We start from the raw sequence: 17,067 nt of genomic DNA, 5'->3' as shown, positions 1-17,067 counted from the left end.
GCTTTTAAAATCTCTTTAAATAGTTTTGAATGGTATTATACGTTATATTACATTTGTCAATATGTAGAAAATTTTATAGATTACTTGAGAACGTTAGTTTCTAAACACTATGCATAGTCACGATCTTAACACTCGAATAAGTCATGGAACAGTTTCTCGGTGTATTATTATCGTATATATATTTATGGCAATTATGTATATTATTAATTATTATAATCTTTGTTTTTGTATACTTAACATTAAGAAATTTTCCAAAGGTATGGACTTTACTGCACTGATAAATGTTCTAGAGTAGATATGAGGTGAGATAGTATGGGATGTTGCATGACACTGTGTAAGCTTAGGTTAGGAGTGGCGGCATTGTGCATCAAAGTCCAATTGAGTTCAAATAATGGTCCGTTGTGAAACCTAGGATTGGCATAACCAAGACTCTCGCATTCGAGTCAAAATGAACTAACCTGAAAACACTTAAACTTGGCTAAGTCCATAATTTTACAGGATGACAGCTCTGAAAAAGTAAGTAAAGGAGCCCTGAAGTTTTAAATTTTGATGAATATTGACACATGAGGTAGAATTTAGTTTCCTCCTCTTATTCCATAGAGTCACGGTATTTAAGAGAAATAGCATTGATAACTGAAAGTATATTAGGCAAGTACTTTTGGGAACCGTATTGTAGTGAAAGAATATGTACTCTATAAGAATATTTTTCTTATAGGAAAAAGTTATTAGAATATCTAATTTTTTGACACGCAGTAGCTGTTGTTTGAATGGCAATTGATCATGTTAATTCATATTCACACTCTTCATGCTTTCGACAAATAATATAGCATTTAGCCTAACAAAACTTCACAAAGTGTTGATATACTTGTAAATTCATGTTGAATGGCGCAGGGAATAGATTGTACAGATGAAGGTTGTATAATTTATGTATAATATGATAGCAGAAATTTGTAGTAATAATTATTATTCTAATGTAAAGTGAAGTGGTCCATATAGTATCTGTACAGGCCTCAGTAAGTTGCTCTACTGCTTGGTTCTGTTGCGAAGAGAACCACTAAGAATACATACAATATCACGTAATATAACCAGGTCTACAAACTTTAAGAAAGATAACACCATTTGAATGAGGAAAGCTGCATAGACTACAGTCTCCAAAAAATAGTGATTTAGAATGGATAGCATATATACTTGTATTTATATATTACGTACTTGTTGCGCTGATTTTTGATTGATTTTTTTCAGAAGATTTCAGTAGCTTCGAGAACAAAATAAAAAGAATTGTAGATGAAATATGAGCTACGAAATGCTCTGGTTTATTTTCTTAAAGGTAGAGAGAGATAGAATTAAAAAAAAAACATAGTGCGGGGTGCTGCAGTGTGACTGTGGTTAATATTTTATGTGCTGCTAATAGAACCTATTTGAACAGAAGTCTTTCGAATGAAGCCAAAATGTCTGTTGTGGAAGACATCTTAGCGTCAAACGGTGATAGCAATTCTAGGTTCAATGAGTTCCTATTAGCTTATCAGAGCTGGACACTGAGAATGTGATTGGTAATCTTGTTCGCTTCTAGTCGTCTTATTGTTTCCTTAAACAGATTCTTTTGTTAGCAAATAACGTAGACCATGTTCTCAACAAGCTTAGCTCTTTTGTATTGCAGTGGGACACCTCATCGAAATTGAATGTAGACAGATAATAACCTACAAAGGATGTTCTGATAATAATAAAGTAGATAGATACCTTCAGTTCAGATGCCTAGCCTAGATTATTGGTTAAAATAATATAGAAAACCATTTTGAAACTAATCGTATAATCGATGGATTCTAAACTTTATGTTTGATAAGCATTTTTATATTATCTTTATAAATATAATTAAAGTGTTCACTAGCTGTTAGTTGGTTTTAGTGATGGCATAACTTCTTCTTCAGTTCAAGTAGCGTTTAAACAGCATTTTGTTACAACAGACCCGGTTATGAAAATTTTAATTTTAAAACCAACCGAATCGGTTGCTAAAGAAAAATAGCTTTTAATTATTCAGGCAACAGTATATTTTATTTCGGAATGTAGAATATTTAGGAATAGAATATAGAATGGTTGTCCGTAAATTGTGGAATAATTTGAAAGAGCAGTGATAGTTTTGAAGTAGGAAAAATTAAACTAAAGACCTTCAGTTTTTTGCTTCTTGTCAGGAAAAGGTTTAGGAAATATGTGGTAAATATATTTCACTCCATGACTTTTCGATAACCATCGAATTTACCAATATTTTTGGCGTTGTAGTAATACCGGAAATTTGTTAAATTGAACTACTTCAACGCAGTCAGTGCAATCAATCTTCAATTTTCTTTTACAAATTCTTGTAAGTGCTTAATACTCCTATCGATGTATCTAAGGTCTTACCATAAAAATTGTTTTGGATTGCTTACCAAAGCACAGAGCATTCATTGCTTATAATATTAGCAATGAATTCTTCAAAGAGTTTGCTTCCAGTTTTATTACGAAAATTTTGAATTTATTTTACTACCTCAGTTTTGCTATCTCACCCTACCACTTTTATGAAAAAATATTCAATATGTTAATTACTTAAATGAATATTTTGGCTTTACAACCTCCTTTAAACATTGGTTTTCCTTTCCTATATGCATAAGTAATTTCATCAGAACCACGTCAGTTCCGTTTCCGGTTGCTTAGGCGGTCGACGAAATTACCGAAGTGGGCAATTTTTGAAATTGCTGTGTGTGCTTCGTGTTCGCTGGGGTTCACGCGGTGTTGCAATTAGTGGGCGCTGTCAGGTACTTGGTTTATGTGCATAATCCCAGGTGACCGCATTGTGGAAACGCAACCACCGACTCACGAAATGTTTGTTATACGCGCAATAAGTGGTTAGCCTGTTTCCGTTGACATTTTCATATTTCTTTTATGTCGAGATTAAGGTTAACAGTTTTTACTTCATACATCCCTTTTGCGGGCAATGAAAGTCAAGAAAATACTCTCGATAGCGCCACTTCGGATTGACAGGCATGTAGTGGCGCTCGATGTGGAAAAAGCGATACAGTTTATTACTTATGAACTGAAGTGGGCAAAGGCTTACGACGCCAAAATGCGGAATAAATAATTGCCGATTTACTTGTGACGTTCAGGGAAAATTTTGCACATTTGCATAAAAATTTCATTATTGCATGAACCATAAATTTTTAATTTCACACAATGCACGGGTTTCGAAAACTTATTTCTTGACTTGACCATAAATTTATTCCATAATTGTTGTGTCACTTATAAAATTAATATTTATGTTGTTAACCATTTAAGTTAGTTGGAGTTATAGATTACATTTTATTATATTTTCCATTTGAAAAAAGAACACATACTTGGAGAGCTGTAAGAAGTTGCTCTCCATTCCTTGATTTACACTCCATTTACTCCATAAGGTCTTGTGTCATCGCTTCCATGCACCAATTAAGCTTAGTAAGTCAACACATAAATGAGTATTTATAATATTATATGTATGTATAGGTAATCATACACCTACTTTACTTTAGTCCCTTACCATAGGTGCTTTATGGCATGGAAGTGGTTAAGGGTTTTTCGGTTGGACTTACTGTTGCATAGCAATTTATTCCAACTTCGTAAACAAATCAAACTGTTTATACAGCCCACTGCCTTATATTGATAAAATTGATAAAACAAATGTAAACATTCCGTGAGTTTTTATAAGGAATGTGATTTGTTATTATTCGTCGTTTCCCTTAGGTTTTGAGCAACAAATGAAAATTATTAAATCAAAAAAGAAAATATTCGTCTTGGATGAGATAGTGTGACCGTTTCGTTTTTTTTTTAAAGGAAAGCGACGATATTGATTTGATTTGATTTCTTATAGCGCAGATAATTTATTGAATTCCTTTTTAAGTAATTGAGTCTTAAAGTTGATTGATTGTAGTGTTAAGTAGACCTAAGTTATCTGCTAAGTAATCCGAACAACACCATTAATCTTAACATGTCTAAATTGATTTTAGTACTTCAAAAACGTCTAACATTTTTTTATTTTTGATATGTGACCTATGCTAGCAGTGGGACTATAGAGAGCTGAACTCTATATTTAATTATATTATTAAACTATTTATATATTATATTTGATTTTGTTTTAGTAATAAATCAATTTTATATTAAATTGATTCAAATATAGTTTTTAATATGAAATTGATTAATTATTTTAACAATATCAAATACACGGAGGTATCAAAATTAACCTCTCTAATAGTTTCGATTAAGTAAAAATTAACTAAATTTAGTCACCCATTAAATTTTAAAGTCTTAACTGACGTGAAAATCAAATTTAATATCAAATATATAAAAAATTTATTAATATTACTTAATATGGACGTTGGCTCTTATTAGTCTCTCTAAAAACTCTTTAATATTTCAAATCCAAGGAAATAATTTAAAGGGATTCACTTTAAATTATTAAATATAATTTAACATAATCGATAACTTGAATATTTATATTCAAAGCTTTAAAAGTCCAAGAATTCACGACCATAGTACGATCCATTGTGTGGTGAATAGTACAAGTGGTGTGTAATTGCATGATCATGGTGGGTTATTCACATTATCAAAACAAGGAATTAAACGTCAATAGTCCAAATCAGATGGATTTATCTTAGAATGTTGATGAACACAGTTTAGCAATTTGTATGAATGATAATCACTTTCTAATTATACGAGTATGTTGCAAATTTTCTCTTCCATCTACCATCTTTCTCTTCTCTCCCATGAGAAGAGATGATCAACTTATCTATAGAAACTTCTAAAATTAGTGTTGGAAATAAGGACTGGGGCAAAAAGATAGTAAGTAGATTAAAATACTTTTTAATTTTTAAAATCAGTTCTGATGAAAGAAACCACGTTTCTTAATATAAACTATTGTTTTAATAGAGAGGTATTTTGAACAGTAGTAAATTACAACAACAAAATTTTATTATTTATTTCAGTACTGTCAAAAATCTATCATCAATAGGGCTTTGGAAATATTTCTTGTATTTTTTAATAAAACTTTCTTAGTAAATCAACAAAACTCCAAGTTAGAACATACAAGTCAGCTATGACTTTGGGTCAGTTGGATAATGAACACTGACCCTGGGCTTCAAATTTCTTAAAGAACACTGCTGATGGTTATTTGACAATACTCAAAACAGTTATATGGTCAGTCAAAAATTGAATTAAATAATAAATAATAAAAATTTTGTTGTAGTAATTTACTACTGTTCCAAATACCTCTCCATTAAATAGTTTTTTTCTTCAATATTTTCTTAAAGTTTATTCCTTTTTCTCTCCAAATTTTAGCTATTAGCATTTCAATTTACTACTGGATTTATCTTTTATTTTATATCCTACAATTCCATATCTTTTATATTTAATGATTGTCATTTACTTCGCTAAAGTTATTGCATTTTAGTATTTTAAAGTGCTTGAATCCCTTAGACGTGAGAACTTTTTTCGAAATTCGCGTGCCGTGCACTTATTATGGATTTAGTGGGGAATCACACAAACACACTTATATGCAGTATTAGTAGTCTACAAACAATGTATGTTTTTTCATTTACGAATATTTATTTAGTTCCTTCCACTCCGAACCGACAGGCTGACTTAGTGACTTGCTTACTGTAATTCGGTTTCGTTATTAGTTTAGACGACGGCATTGGATAATTTAATTGTGTTTGTGATAATTACATTTGTATATGTGTAAAGTTTACATTATTGTTCTTTGCTTTTGAGTTGTAAATGGAAAATAATGTATTCACACTGGCAGTTTGGTTGCGGACTTCAAGCATTACGGACGGAACTCACAACGGTGCTCCATTTAAAATTGAGATAGTACCAAAGAAATAATATTTACTAGACGATTGCCATACACATTCAACGATTATAATGGCTTCGTCCTTTATTAACCAAAGTAATCCCAGAGCGAATGTTTTCATTTTCGTTAATTTGGGTTGTGAAATGTTGTATGTCATCGATCAACGCCTGAAAGCGCAACAAATAGCTGAAGAGAAGTCAATTCAAGGTAAGCCTAAATCGGCTGACCGTCATATGGCGTGTGTTCGTATATATGCATGTGTGTGTGAGTGTGTGTGTGCGCGGGTATTGAAAGTGTGTCTGTGGAAAGTGTCCTTATCCGTTCCTAACAGGAAGTACTTTCCGTTTTAGTTGTTCAGTTTTGTATGTTTGCACTTTTAATTGGCGTCACTGCAATGCGAAAGGAGAAAGAACTTTACGCCAACAAATCAACAATAATTTTAATGATAATGTCTACAAATTACCTTACCACATGCAAAATAAATATTTTCTTTTATTTATTTTGTTTTTAATATTCTTAAAGGATATATAATTATATAAAGAAATTATAATAATTACAAAAATATGTGAGCGTTCTGTTCTTATAATTGTTGATTGTATAATAAAAAGATTGCAAGCCAAGAAAAATAATTTCCTGTAATTTTTGTGATTTATTTGTATAATTTATGTATATTTAATGTTGAAAAATATCACAAGTGGGAGTAATAAAGTTAATTGAAAAATAATAACTATGTTTACAACAAAAGGGATATTTGGTTATGCTTAGAGTTATTTAAAAAATAATAATATGTATGTGAACCCATAGGGTTTACAGGGAGCCTTGTTAGTTCCTTCTATTACTGGTTAAGATTATTGTTTAATTAATCATAATAGTGGCGGAAATAATATGTAAATACGACTGTTGAGCTAGAAGGAATACTTTGTTATGCTTAGAGTTGTTTGAAAAAATATTATATATGTGAACCCCTAGTTTACCGGGCTTTAACAAGCTTTCCTTTATTACTAGTTAAGATTATTGTTTAATTAATCACAATAGTAGAGGAAATAATACGTAAATGTATAAATTTTCATAAGAGTACTATTTTTTAGCTAGAAGGAATACTGTGTTACGCTTAGAGTTGTCAAAAAATATATACATGTGAACCCATAGTATTACGGGATTTTAACGGGAGCCCCTATTCTTGGTTAAAATTCTTGTTTAATCATAATAGTTGCAGGAATAATATGTAAACATATAAATTTTGAGCTAGAAGGATTACTTCGTTACGCTTAGAGTTATAACAAAAAAAAAAATATACATGTGTATACAAAGTATTATGGGGTTTTAGCGGGAGCCCCTCCTTTCATATTACAGACTTTTGCTATATTAGTTTTCAATTTGACAAGAATTTAGAAAGCACCCAGAAAGCAGAAGCTAGCTACCCTAGTTTCGGTAATAAATAGAGCAGACACTAAAAAATGTGATGAAAAAAGTGGAGATCTGGACGCAGATTGAAAACCAAAAGCGTAGGGTTTGCAACGTTAATATAAAAGAGACCCTCCCCAAAGTAATGTGAAAGCGGTTCTTGCCGGGAATAAATCTCTCCGAATAGGGGGTTTTTTAGTCCGTATACTACATATTAATATATTAGAGAGTCGGGCACACCATTATGAGGACGGAAGGTTTGCCGGTGCATAAAGCATTTCACTTTCTCACCACACAAAAAAAAAGTTTCCAGTTTGAGAAACACTGTAGGAATATCTTTCTCAGATAAGGTCTAACATAAAGTTCACTCAACGTTGTCTTTTGAGTGTTATAGTTTGAAGATTATAGCTCTGAGAGCCTCATTGCAGTATACAAGAGCAGACATAGAAGTAAATACGCTAAACATTTCAAAACCTAAATTGATCTAAGCCAAAGGCTGTGGACTATGATAAACGAAAAAGATTGAATCGGTATCACATCACATCACTAATATACACTGAAAGTGTAACAGTTAAGAATTCGTCATATTTAGCTGTGTGTCCTTAATATATCTAATACCGAATATATTTGTATTATATATATACAGTGAAATTCGATGTTAAATTTGTGATTAAATATAGTAATGGGATTTCTCAACTAATTTCTAGGTCTTAAAAAACTACGATGATGACTTATTATTAGGGTACAAGTATTCTTAATATATTTTTACTCTAAAAATTCGTATAGACTATTATAATTATTGAAGCAGTATTAGTTCCTAATGGACGATATCCTTACGATCTCATCAAATATATTATTGTGCATCAATTTTATTCTTCATATTCTTTGTTTAGTCACTGTTCATTTTTTTTATATTAATTTTGTTTTTCTATAACGTTGGATATACGATCTACCTTTCACGAGTTGATATCATTATGGTGAATTTGCAGATCCTTAGCAAAATCGTAACTTTTCATATACCGCTGTTCTAGAACCTCATGGATAATTTAGTCAATTTCTTTGACAATCAGCGGATGTAAATGAGATGACTATATTATGAGGACTATATTGGATGCCATAGCACTTGTGATTTTTCTATGTAATCAAATGTCCATACAAGTAATCCTTAAGTAACGTCAGTTCTCGGTCAGTCTTCGGTTTGTTTAATTATTAAATATGGCTTCTTTTACATTGATAATTATTTGTGTTATCTTAAGTTCCTTATGTGCCAATTTTCCAATTTCTGTAAGAAACATTTATAACAAGACGACTGCAATCGACCTATTGAGGATATACGTGCCGTATAAATTTTGTATATTTATGTAGAAACGAATTTTGAAATCAAATTTTTTTGATGATATTTAATATATTTAAAGATATCCAATTAAATCCATTTATTTTGATACTAATTATTAACTGATTATATTTATTTTATTTACAGTCATGCACGATATAATCAATGTTCTACTGGAAACTAAATTCATTGATTCGCTTATGCGTGGCTCAGTGCATAGCAATGCTCAACTTTTTAAAGTGAATCAATGCAAATTTATGTTAAAAGACGTTGCCACATGTTCACTAATGCGTTTGGATGAAGCTTCTATGGATAAACTGTGGAATCTAATGACAATGATCTATAAATGGCAACTGTTCGTAACGAAACATCAAGTACATCTTTTGGATATAACAATACGTCATTTAGACACTGTATCGAAACTATATCCAGATTTCAAGTGTAATATGCTTATCGATTATACAAAAAACACACTTTTAGATTTTTGGAATAATTGCGGCGAGGAAGGACAATTATCTATATATCATACTAATATTGCATGGGTGCAGTGTTTCAATACAAAAATTTCTTTACTCATAAGACTTGGTTTTCAATCGAATGATGGATTACTCTTACGAGATGTGCCGGAAGAGTATTTTGAAGAGTTTGTAGATTCAATTGGTGATAATATATATGTGAAAAGCACTGAAATCGTTAGGCAGCCTAGAGACATTGGATCCACTAAAGGTTCCACAACAAATCGCATTGATCAATTAGCTGAACTCTTAAATTTTCAACAAACATTTTGTGATGATCTCAAACCGATAAATCCTACACAATTTCAAAAGCAATTCGAAAAAAATCTTCAACAATGTAATATACTTTTTGAGGATTTGGATGTAAATAAAATTAAGGAAACTTCAAATATTATTTCACCATTTGATGGAATAAATTCCCATGAATCTGGAGAATTTGTGCAATTGAAGCCAATTTATAATAGAAGTTCTGAAATCACAAGTACAGTTGGGAACAAAGCTGGGAATGCTACCATTAATGGTAGTAATTTTAGTCTGGACAAAAAGTTATTAAACTTGTATAGTGAGATGAATTAGACTTAAATTTGTTTTTTGATATATAGTATAATTAATAAAATTTCATATGTGAACAATCAAATTAATTAAATTATTTTGGATTGTAAAAAACTCTGTTTGCCAGTAAGATACTTCTCTGTATAATCTAATATTTTTTGTTTATAATAAGGAGATGTTAAATACCAGTAATTAGTCGTTTTATTATCATCTTGACTATTTGTAAGTTGTCAACATATATATGGTTTTCTAGAAATTTGTGGAGTCTGATAAGAACAATCCACCATTAACAGATACTGTTCTTCATAAATAAAAAAACAAGCAAAAAGATTATACTATCTAAATTATCAAAATTATACTATCTAAAGTCCACACCATAATTATCGAATCCTCATTTATTCTTTAAATTCATTTATTCTTTAAATTAAAGATCTACATCGATATGCATAGATTCAAAACTTTTAACACATGATTCATCTACCAGCCAACGCGATCAGTGGTTTGGAGTCACTAGTTGGTAGTACCTCAAGTTTTTTGTCATCTGGTCTTTCTACAGAAGAACGGACGTCCTTCTCCACATTTTCTACCTGTGAGTACCGAATCAAACGCCTTTCTAGCTGGAACACTTTCTTCCATTCACACGAAAAGCCACGTATATGATATACATTGAGATATCTATGATATTGCTTTACTCTGAGTTAACAAAATGTTAAGAGAAAGTCGTAATGTTATATTTGAATAAATATATTACTAAGATATAAATAAATAAACATATATATATACATTATATATATACATATTATTCTATATATAATTGTAAATTCTACTCAATTATTTGTTCAGTTTCAGCATTTATAATTTTCTCTTCTAAAGATGCATCTTGGTATTGCTGATATTCAGAAATAATTTCATTTAAATTATTCGCGGCTTCGGTAAATTCAAGTTCGTCCATTCCTTCATTTGTGTACCAATGTAGAAATGCTTTTCTCTTAAACAATTTAGAAAATTGCTCTGATACCCTTTTAAAAATTTCCTGCACGGCAGTATTATTACCAATAAATGAAGCGCTCATCTTGAGCCCACACGGAGCTTTGTTGTAAACAGCAGTCTTACAATTGTTCGGTATCCACTCAATAAAATAATTACTATTTCTCTTTTGTATATTAAGCATTTGGTCATCAACTTCTTTCATTGAAATACGTCCACGAAATACTGCAGCCATAGCTAGGTAACGTCCATGGCGAGGATCACAAGCAGCCATCATATTTTTAGCATTACACATTTGCATTATTAATTGACGTACTGTTAAAGTTTTATTTGCTAATAAAGAGCGCGGAGAGAGTGGCACAAAACCGGTGATAAAGAAATGTAAACGTGGAAATGGTACCATATTCACAGCTAATTTACGCAAATCGGCATTCAATAGACCAGGAAAGCGTAAGCATGTCGTAATACCAGAAGTTGTGGCAGAGACAAGTTCATTTAGGTTGCCATACGTGGGATTTCTCAATTTTAGTGTTCGGTAACATATATCATATAGGGCTTCATTATCAATAACAATTGTTTCATCTGTATTTTCGATTAATTCCTGAGCACTTAACACACAATTGTAGGGTTCCACTACCGTTTCTGATACTTTTGGTGAGGGTATAACAGAAAAGGAAAGTAACATACGGTCAAGAAATTCTTCTCTTAATTTGGATATGAGTAATGTGCCTAAGCCTGACCCAGTGCCACCGCCCAAGGCATGAACAATTTGAAAACCCTTTATAGATTGAACTTGTTAGTACATACTCGTATATTATATATATTAAATGGGGATATGAACCGGTTTTGAACCAAAAATTAAACAAACCATTGTTATTTTGGATTAAATAATGGTGAACTGAACTTTCTTAAGCCATTCAACTGTAACGGTTCAAAAACATAAGTTTGTTCGGAAAGTAACAACTATCTATGTATCTATATATTTACCAATCCATTTTTTTTTTCTATCTAGTTTTTACCTAATAGAGGGTTTAAATGTATTTTTGGGATTTTCTTCTTAAACGTCAAGAAAATGTGGTTAATTTTCTTGGTGGTTTTTCTTCATGGTTTAAGATAAACTTGGGACGATAACAAGTGTTGTCTACAACAATATTAAATTCTGGAATAAGGATCATTGAATTAGGAAGTGTTTCTAATCACTTTTAAATCGACATTTATCAGTAAAAGATGATGGTGTCTGTTTGGTTGGATTTTAAAAGGTTTTACAGCTTGGATAAAGTATAGCGACAAATCCACCATATCCGTCAGATTTGGCTCTTACTGATTATAATGTATTTTAGTTATACAAAATTATCTAAATATTGAAACCCGTGCTTCAAATGAGGAGGTCAAAAATCATTTGTATAATTTTTTTGCCAGACAAAATAAAAAAAAGGACTTGGATCACAATGGACAACATACAATTCCATGAAACATTATAAAAAAATTGTTTTTTGTTTTCCGAACAACACAATATATACGGTTCACAGCTCTACCCTTTCAATGTATAACAAAATTTGTTTGCTCACCTGTAAGCAATCACAACACTCACACTCTTTTCTAATTGTATCCAATATGGGTTCTATTAATTCTGCACCTTCCGTATAATAACCTTTTGCCCAATTATTCCCTGCACCTGCTTTACCATATATAAAATTATCGGCACGGAATATTCTTCCAATTGAACTGGAACGTACTTTATTCACTGCACCAGGTTCAAGGTCCACAAGTACTGCCCTTGGTACATATTTCGCTTTTGCTGTTTCATTATAATACACATTGATACCGTCTTGCAGTTTACACCGTTTGCCGCAATAGCGACCCTCTGAATTAATACAATGCTCTTTTGATATGGCTTCCCAAAACTTAGCTCCTATTTGGTTTCCACACTGACCAGCTTGAATATGGACTATCTCACGCATACTTACTAGTGATTCTTTATGTTGAGTTTACTTTATGTACTCGTAAATACATTTATATAGTTGATATTGTACTATTAGATTTTTTTTTCTTATAAATACTGTTCTTTTTATATTAAAGATATATACTTATTATACTTTCATGTATAATTATAATACATATATACAATTATGACAATTTTTTAATTAATTTTTTTTTTAAAGTTTATTACAATGTGTTATTGATTATCACTTCAATTTATTATTAAATGAGTTCCATTTTATATTTTTTGGTAAGCTTTAAAGCCAATTATTGTTATGTATATAGGTTAGGTTTAAAGGGCGCTTCTTGAAGCACACATCAGCATTTATTCTCAGAGACAATTACTGTACAATATTTTATCTAAGTGTGACACCCTTAAAGTTACTAGGAGGACATAATCCATACTTAACATTGTTTCCAACACAAAATGCATTGCTTCTAATATAGAAACCATTGTTTCCAATACAGAAACCATTGTTTCCAATATAGAAACCTTTGTTTCCAATACAGAAACCATTGTTTCCAATATAAAAATTTTCGCTTCCAATATAGAAACCATTGTTTTCAATATAAAAATCTTTCCTTCTTGCTTACAACAGAGACCTCATTGTTTCCTTGTTAAGGAAATCCGATAAGTTACTTACTTCAACTCTATCGGAGCAGTATAGAAATGGAATCCTAAACATTCGAACCGCTTCGTCCGTAGTTTTGGGTGGCGATATAGAAAGTACTTGATAGCTTCCACTTCCACCTTATTATAGCAGTAGCTGAACAATTAGTTCGTTGGAAGCTGCCAACGCTAAATCTTTGATGCAATAGAACAGCGCTCCGTTAGTACTCTAGTAAGCACACGAACTATAGATTTGCTGAAACTCAAAAGATCTTTTCTTATGTTATCTAATCTATGTTATAGGGTCTCGATGACTATGCGATTAGTCCATGTGTTATTTATCAGCGCAATGGCGAATTTATATTTGTTTCTCAACAGTAAAGGCATCGGAGTTTGTATTAAGGTGCTGGCCTTGATAAAAGTACATATAGTCATTTAAATTGTAGACTTTGGCTTCAGATTTTTCAACTTTATTATATTGAAGGTTAGCTATTCGTAGCTTTAATTGATATCTTACTCATTCTTGTTGCCTAAAATCTCTCCTTTCACACTTTCTGTAACCAACCGTATTTTAATCCATATATTCGGATTTCTCATTCCTTGCATGTTAAACTGGTCTTAATGGGTCATTACAACAACAACAACCAAACTGTCAACAACACGGAGCTTTAAATAGAATTCTTGTAGTGAAACGGATCTTTACAAAGCCTATACTGTATGTAACAATGATTACATGTGTTCAATAATTTCCAGCAGATAATTCTATATCTTATCACTAGATAAATAGATATGTGACAGACTTGGCAACTCATGAAAATCCTTTGTCAGTATCTCATTGATACTGATGAGATAGATCTGTGACAGACTTGATATCTAATGGAAATTCTTTGTCAGTATCTCATCGTCATTAATTTTGATACAGTGAATATTTTGCAACTATATTATTATTGTAAATATATTAAAACTATATATAAATAAAATATATTATTTTTAATCTATTAAAATAGTTTCATTTTATTATTTCTTTTTACGTATTTAGTTTTTTTTCAATTTTTTTTTGTTTTAAAGATTTTTCTGAGAAATTTTATAAAAATTAGTTTGGGATTGCAATTAAATACACAAAATGAAATATAATCTTGCAAAAATGAAATTAAATAAATAAATAAAGTTTTACAATATTTTGTAGTTTTTGCAGCTGTTTTCTAAACAATTGTGATAGTGAATTTGTTATATATCGACGGAAGTTTTTGTTTTTGGTGCGTTCGTTAGTAGTTAGAACATCATAATTTATTGTTGAAGACTTTTAGATATGATTTACTTTACTAAAATTGTGCAAATGTTAATCATGTATATTGTTTATAATATTAATAAAGTTTGAGCGTTTCTACGAAAATAAAATCTACATAATTTCTTTAAGAATAACTTTACAATTTAGATTTTTACTTTTTGTAAAAAATATATATATAAATGTATATATATATATAAAATTTTTATATTGTTTTCTAGACAATAATTTAATTCATCTGTTCTTTTTTTTTCCTTAATTTATGTCATAAAATTATAAAATAAAATATTTTAAATCAAAATTTAATTAATAAACAATAAAACATTTAAAATTAAAATTATTGATTGAAAAACTAATTATTAAAAAGTAAAATTAAATATTAAAAAATTATAATAAAAAATAAAAAAATTATAATAAAAAATAAAAAAATTCAAACTGTAAGTAAAAAAAATTACATTTTTGAAAAAATACAATGAATAAACTCAAAATTAAGTATTTAAAAATTTTATAATAAAAACCAACTTTTATAAAATTGAATTACTGGCAAATTTATGTATTTAAAGCAACATTAAAAAAACTTAATTATGAAATAAAATTTTTGGTTGGTTGCAGTGGCGATTTATGGCCGTTTTGCTACCACATTCCTTGGAAATAAAATATTTAAAATTGAAATGCAAAAAAACAAGCAATAAGGTAAATAAAATATAATTTACAAAAAAAAAAAAAAAATTTAAAACCAAATATAAAAATACTAAATTTAAAATTATATGATTAGTCACAATGCAATCATGTACGTAATAAAATAATTATCCAAATGAAAATTTTAACAAATTTAGTTATGTACAGATATTTAAAAATAATTAAAAGTATAATTAAACATAGAACAAAAAATTAATATGTAAAATATTAGTCTAGCAGATATGATTTTCGGCAAATTTATGTTATGTTCTAAATATAATTTTTTTTTATCATTGAACAACCCAATATCTATCAGTTTGTTTAACAGTTTCCTTTCTGCAAAAAGAAAAAAAAAATACAAAATATATAATAATTCGTTTTACATATACAATTTCTGTTTACTGATATTTTTGCGAAAATGTGCTATAAAACATAAAAATGTTTATAACTTTTACGTCTCTCTCTATGGCAACAATATTGTTTATTGCAAAATGTGTATGTGTGTGTGTGTTTGTTTGTGTGTATGTGGTGTAGATTACATTTTTGCTTTAAGCGGTACAGCATCTACTAAGATGTTAAGTGCCATTTTAAGGCATTCTTCTGCGGAACTGATTTGATCGCAAGGATAAGCCTTTGCATGTGTTGTTAGGAATTCGCAGTATTTACGATAATTCTCCAAAGCAAAGTCATAATTATAAGCAACTAGACTTTTCATATCTGTCTCGTTATTAATATAAGGTACCATCGATTTAGGTTTGAGGCTTCGATAATTGGGATAATCGTTTTCACATGCTTCGCACTTACAAGTGAAACGGTATTGCATGGATAGGGTTTCGATACGCTGATTCTTAGAAAATATTGCAAAATGTGGTCTGAAAAAAAGAAATAAAAATTATTAATAATTAAGTGATAAAAGCACATAAAAATTAATTTGTTGTTTTATATTAATTTGATACTTGTTAAGTTAATTTCTTATTGACACTGAAAATAAATAACACAATTTGTTATAAAAAAAAAAGTTACTGTTAATTTATATATGTATAATAAGAACACATACCCATAAGTATCATAAAGCACTCCGCCAGCGGGTATAGGGCGAAAAACTAATAAATAAGCTTTAGTTCCATTATAAACTCTTAGTGTATTTGGTGCGCATGAGTGATTAAGTAGTGATAAAAGTGCGAATGCACCAGATGAATGAGTTTGATCATCTTTTGTTTCGTTAACTTGTTCTACGAGATCTATACCGTGCATATTTGATGGAGATGTCTGAAGATGTCGAAATAATAATTCTGTAAAAAAGTTTTGTCCTTCATCACCGCCAAGAAACTCCTTAAGTGGTGTATACTCAATTATAAAATGTTTCAGTACGGCACAAACTACAGATCGTTGAAATAAATCTGATACTGAACGTAAATGCTGATTTGTTACAAGACCGTGTATAGCACGATAATGCTCTCGTGGTGTAAAATTCGTATAATCTAAGTCAAAAGCTGATTTGTTTTGATTTTCAGGATCATCACAAAATGAAATCAACTCTTCTATAGTAGGAAACAGTTCTATTGCTGTAAGACATACTCGCAAAGCGATGCCATGTATTTTATTAAACATCTTATATAACAGATCAATAATAGGACATTCATATTTATGAAAAGTCGCAGTGGCTCGATCGCGACATTCCTCCGAGCAGAACATTACTGAACAACAGCTGTCACAAGGTATGAGCGTAAGATAGTTTTCTTGCTTGCAAGTGGCACAGCGTATATAACGCATTGGTGGCAACAGTGTAGAACAAAATGGTTCTTCAGTGGCTATAAGGTCACCAACGACTAGATCACGATTAGTATATAAGAAACGTCCTTCTTCATCAGTATG

General features: G+C 30.3%; 3 protein-coding genes across 3 annotated transcripts; 1 reads left to right on the top strand and 2 right to left on the bottom strand.

Annotated features, from left to right (window-relative positions):
- Positions 1-5,818: 5,818 nt before the first annotated feature.
- LOC119685438 lies at positions 5,819-9,721 on the top strand. Its single transcript, XM_038099713.1, has 2 exons — positions 5,819-6,055; positions 8,733-9,721. Exons 1-2 carry the CDS (start codon positions 5,920-5,922, stop codon positions 9,674-9,676), a joined length of 1,080 nt encoding a protein of 359 aa, XP_037955641.1. The 5' UTR covers positions 5,819-5,919; the 3' UTR covers positions 9,677-9,721.
- A 754-nt stretch (positions 9,722-10,475) lies between these two features.
- LOC119685437 (tubulin beta chain-like) lies at positions 10,476-12,717 on the bottom strand. Its single transcript, XM_038099712.1, has 2 exons — positions 12,208-12,717; positions 10,476-11,417 (listed from the first exon to the last, which is right to left on the bottom strand). The coding sequence occupies exons 1-2, from the start codon at positions 12,598-12,600 to the stop codon at positions 10,476-10,478; spliced, it is 1,335 nt and encodes a 444-aa protein (XP_037955640.1). The 5' UTR covers positions 12,601-12,717.
- Positions 12,718-15,372: 2,655 nt separating this feature from the next.
- LOC119674463 (SET and MYND domain-containing protein 4-like) lies at positions 15,373-17,064 on the bottom strand (the record flags this gene model as incomplete). Its single annotated transcript, XM_038085602.1, has 3 exons — positions 15,373-15,528; positions 15,595-16,064; positions 16,250-17,064. Coding segments are annotated over 2 exons (1,152 nt in total), but the record flags the coding sequence as incomplete, so codon positions are not given.
- Positions 17,065-17,067: the final 3 nt, after the last annotated feature.

Source organism: Teleopsis dalmanni, chromosome 2, assembly GCF_002237135.1.
Source record: "Teleopsis dalmanni isolate 2A chromosome 2, ASM223713v2, whole genome shotgun sequence".
NCBI classification, from domain to species: domain Eukaryota; kingdom Metazoa; phylum Arthropoda; class Insecta; order Diptera; family Diopsidae; genus Teleopsis; species Teleopsis dalmanni.
Note: the sequence above shows the minus strand (reverse complement) of the source record. Positions and strands in the feature narration are given on the sequence as shown.

Coding starts and splice junctions, on each gene's coding strand:
- LOC119685437 (XM_038099712.1), bottom strand. CDS start 12,600: ATGCGTGAGATAGTCCATATTCAAGCTGGTCAGTGTGGAAACCAAATA. Junction 11,418..12,207: donor AGTGTTGTGATTGCTTACAG/GTGAGCAAACAA, acceptor CAATCTATAAAG/GGTTTTCAAATTGTTCATGC.
- LOC119685438 (XM_038099713.1), top strand. CDS start 5,920: ATGGCTTCGTCCTTTATTAACCAAAGTAATCCCAGAGCGAATGTTTTC. Junction 6,056..8,732: donor TGAAGAGAAGTCAATTCAAG/GTAAGCCTAAAT, acceptor TTTTATTTACAG/TCATGCACGATATAATCAAT.